Raw genomic sequence first — 3,419 nt, 5'->3', positions numbered from 1 at the left:
ACCAGTTTTAGTCCGTGAGGCAGACACCCTGTCTACTTTTAAGGGTAGGTTAAAACTTTCCTTTTTAAAAAAGCTTAGTTAGAGTGGCTCAGGTTATCCTGAGCTATCTCTTTAGTTATGCTGCTATAGGCTAAGACTGCTAGAGGACAAAAGGACCTTTTTTCATCCTTTTGTTTCATTCTATCTCTCCCTATCTGCGCCTTTGTTTATAGATGCTTGAGATCGGCCGGTTTTTCAGTATAGTCCTGTTTCTCTGACTGTCACTGGCTGGATGTGCTTTCTTTATCCTCTGACACGGGAGCTGGCTCAGAGCTCTTCTGCCTGATTGTGTGTTTCCTAGACGGGGCCGCCTTGGAGCTAGTTTACAGTTGCCTTTTGTACCTCTGCTTCTTTGTCTGTCTCTGCTTCTGTCTCATTTAACCCCAGTCGGCCTCAACGGATGGCCACTCACACTGAGTCTGGTTCTTTCTTCCTGTTAAAAGGGAGTTTTTCTTAGTGTGAGAGATTGCCTGAAGAGTCAATGAGTTGATGCAATCAACTGGTTTTCCTTTGATAGAAAACTTTGAATCAATTTGACTGTATGATCTGGTGAATTGTAAAGTGCCTTAAGGTGACATGTTGTGAATTGGCACTATAGAAATGTTTTGAATAAATTGCACCACTGTACAGCCCTATATTCTATTCTATTCTATTAAAAATCACCCAAAAGTATTATATTTACTGTTGATGACTGCGAAGGTCAACTGGTTGCATTGTATTTTAATTAGGGGTTCTCAAAGTAAAGGGTATGGATGCTAATGATATACACAGATTTCAGATTTTCAGTTCCCTTCCCAATTAAGAGCTACTTGCTGTTGGTCTATTCATAAAATCCTGAGAAAGTTGTAAAAAAATAGTGATGACAATAATATCATCTCATGATAATAACAACACTGCTGGTTCTAATATTACTATTAATTATATTGTAATGTTAATACCCCTAAAAAATTTATGATAAAAACTAATATAAGTTTTAACCTGTTATTTTCAGCTAGTATTTAAGACGAGTCCAACAAATGCATATAATCCATCCAACAATAACAACCAAGAGATTTATACACTAAAGATGTGTGTTATCTTCGTTTTCTGCCTCCTCTTCCTTTTTTCCACAATTCCTGTTGAAATGAAGGTACAGACACATCAGGGGAAGTGAGGCTGCATAAATTCTCATCAATAAATATCATGTATTTTTATTTTATTTTACCTATTGTAATTACATGGTCTCGGAAAATATGGTTATCAATGACTGCATAATAATTTCATTATTTTCATACCTTCAAGATTATGTCTGAACTTACCCATATACCTGCTGCATGTCTGCTAAGGTCTCTGGGAAAGCTTTCCTGTGGGTTTCAGGCAGCATGAAGCAGAACGCAGAACAAGAAATGGCAATAATGCCCATCACAATGTATGGAAGGGCCTTGTGGTATATCCCTATGACAAACAGATGAAAGGCTTTTAATTTTAATGACTCATTTCTATTTTATGTTTTCTTAAAGAATATGAAGAACTTTCTACCCTGAAAAAAATTCTTTGTTCTGTTATTATGCAAAAGAATAAAACATGAAATATTAAAGTAATTCTCACTAACATGAAAAAATAAAAAACTGACCCAAATAAATGATAAAGGGGGAGATGATGGTGCCGATCCGTGCAGCTGTGGAGCAACATCCCATGGCTGTATTCCTGATGACAGTTGGGAAGAGCTCTGCCGTAAAGGCATACACAACACAGAAGGCTGATGTGATTCCAAATTTTCCTATCATCTCAAGTAGAACAGCCACACTGGGTAAATCTGAGGAGATAACATTAAGATAGAGACCCTTAAGAAAAATCCGGAGAGATTCACCATCAATTTCAAAACAGGCCGTCCTGCAAACTAAAACCACTCTGGAAGGTGTCACTTAGAAAAGTTACATTTTCCTTACATGGAGAGTTTTGATGTCAAGTGCAAAAATGAAAATGTGATATATGTGAAATCACTGAATATCTCCATTACAGATTAATTTACAAATAAAGGATGCACCCTGGAAAATGTTCAAGTTTAAATCAATATTGTTGTGAGATTTTGACATAGAATGCCTTTACAATGTGCAACAGTGCAAACAATAACTTTTAATTTTCAAAATTTCTTCTGGTTTCTTCTACTAATTTCAATAGCAAGTGAAACATGCCATATAGCACATTAATCTCAGACTTATATTTTTAAGCTTTTATGACATTATACCAACAAAACCCCCTACTAAGCTCAGAACAGAAATGTTTGTATTTTTGGTTAGGGAAGATAAATGGTTTGAGAGAATAGAAAAATGCGCTGAGTTTAGCATCCACTTAATTTCAAACTAATTCACACTTTGCTGCAAGTGATCAAATCATCTGTGTCTGACGCAACAGTGTAGGTGATGACCTTTAATTTATATGAGTTGTTAAATGTACAGGTGCTAAATGAGTCTTTCCAAACAGTCTAAAACCTAAAACTCCCAACCCACAGACACAACATCGCTGTAAACTAAGGAAGCACTTTGGACAGAAAGCAAAAACCTCTATCAAGCTGTATTCTTTCAAAACTTCTTTACCTGCATAGGCTTTGCTCTTTTGAAAAGGTGCTTTTAATCTGTTAGGCGAGGCTCACTGGAATGCATGTTTACATTGTTGAATTTTATCCTGATATTTGAATGTTTTAATTAATAAACAGGCATTTGTTGAAGCTGTGGCAGAAGAAGGGAAGCTACTGTTCAAGGTTATTCGGTTGGCTAGGGCTCATTAAAAATACCTTGACTTCTCAAGTAAAAGAGAGTTGCCACAATTTGTTATAAAGCTAAATAAATAAAAAAATCTGTTCACTTTTAAGATTTCAACATAACCATGTGGATAAAGTTGTAAGTACCTCTCATTTAAGGAAAGATAAACCCACAATGGTCACAGAAATAACTTATAATATCTTTTATGAAATTTAACTAATCCAAGTCAAACAGTACCTTTCATCCTGATTCAAAGGAATTAAACTCATGAAACATGACAAAAATGATGGTACCTTAATCTTAAAGGTATAGTGGAGAATGTTCTTTTTCCAGGCAGATCATCAAAATAAGTGGTCCTTCTAATTGTCAATCATTCTACTGATATGTTTACATATGGCCATCCTACATGTTCATCCCCATTTTCACCTACCGGTTGTGAGTCTGACATAGAGGAAAAATTGCAAATCTTATTTTGGAAAGTATGTTTGTATGTGTGAAGAGAACAGCAACTTTTAAACAAAGAGTGCACAAGGACAAATAGGCTTGAGCACTCGTTCAGGGGTTGTGCATGTGCAATTTTTTTTTTAAGTCAAGAGGGTGGGTCTTTTAAAAAAAATTACATACCACCACTATACCTTT

General features: G+C 35.7%; 1 protein-coding gene across 4 annotated transcripts in view; it reads right to left on the bottom strand.

Annotated features, from left to right (window-relative positions):
* Positions 1 to 771: 771 nt before the first annotated feature.
* The window catches only part of LOC107104619 (solute carrier family 22 member 4-like), a 12,241-nt gene continuing 9,593 nt past the window's right edge, over positions 772 to 3,419 (bottom strand). For 3 of the 4 annotated variants that reach the window (XM_015404669.1, XM_015404661.1, XM_015404676.1), the window contains 3 exons: positions 1,652 to 1,837; positions 1,338 to 1,473; positions 772 to 1,154 (listed from right to left, as the gene is read on the bottom strand). In XM_015404669.1, the coding sequence (XP_015260155.1) occupies positions 1,100 to 1,154; positions 1,338 to 1,473; positions 1,652 to 1,837 (377 nt within the window). In that variant the 3' untranslated portion in view covers positions 772 to 1,099. The remainder of the gene's footprint in view (positions 1,155 to 1,337; positions 1,474 to 1,651; positions 1,838 to 3,419) is intronic. The other variant, XM_015404682.1, reaches the window with a different exon arrangement.

The sequence above is a fragment of the Cyprinodon variegatus genome, unplaced genomic scaffold (genome assembly GCF_000732505.1).
Source record: "Cyprinodon variegatus isolate N-32 unplaced genomic scaffold, C_variegatus-1.0 Scaffold36, whole genome shotgun sequence".
Classification (NCBI taxonomy): Eukaryota; Metazoa; Chordata; class Actinopteri; order Cyprinodontiformes; family Cyprinodontidae; genus Cyprinodon; species Cyprinodon variegatus.
Note: the sequence above shows the minus strand (reverse complement) of the source record. Positions and strands in the feature narration are given on the sequence as shown.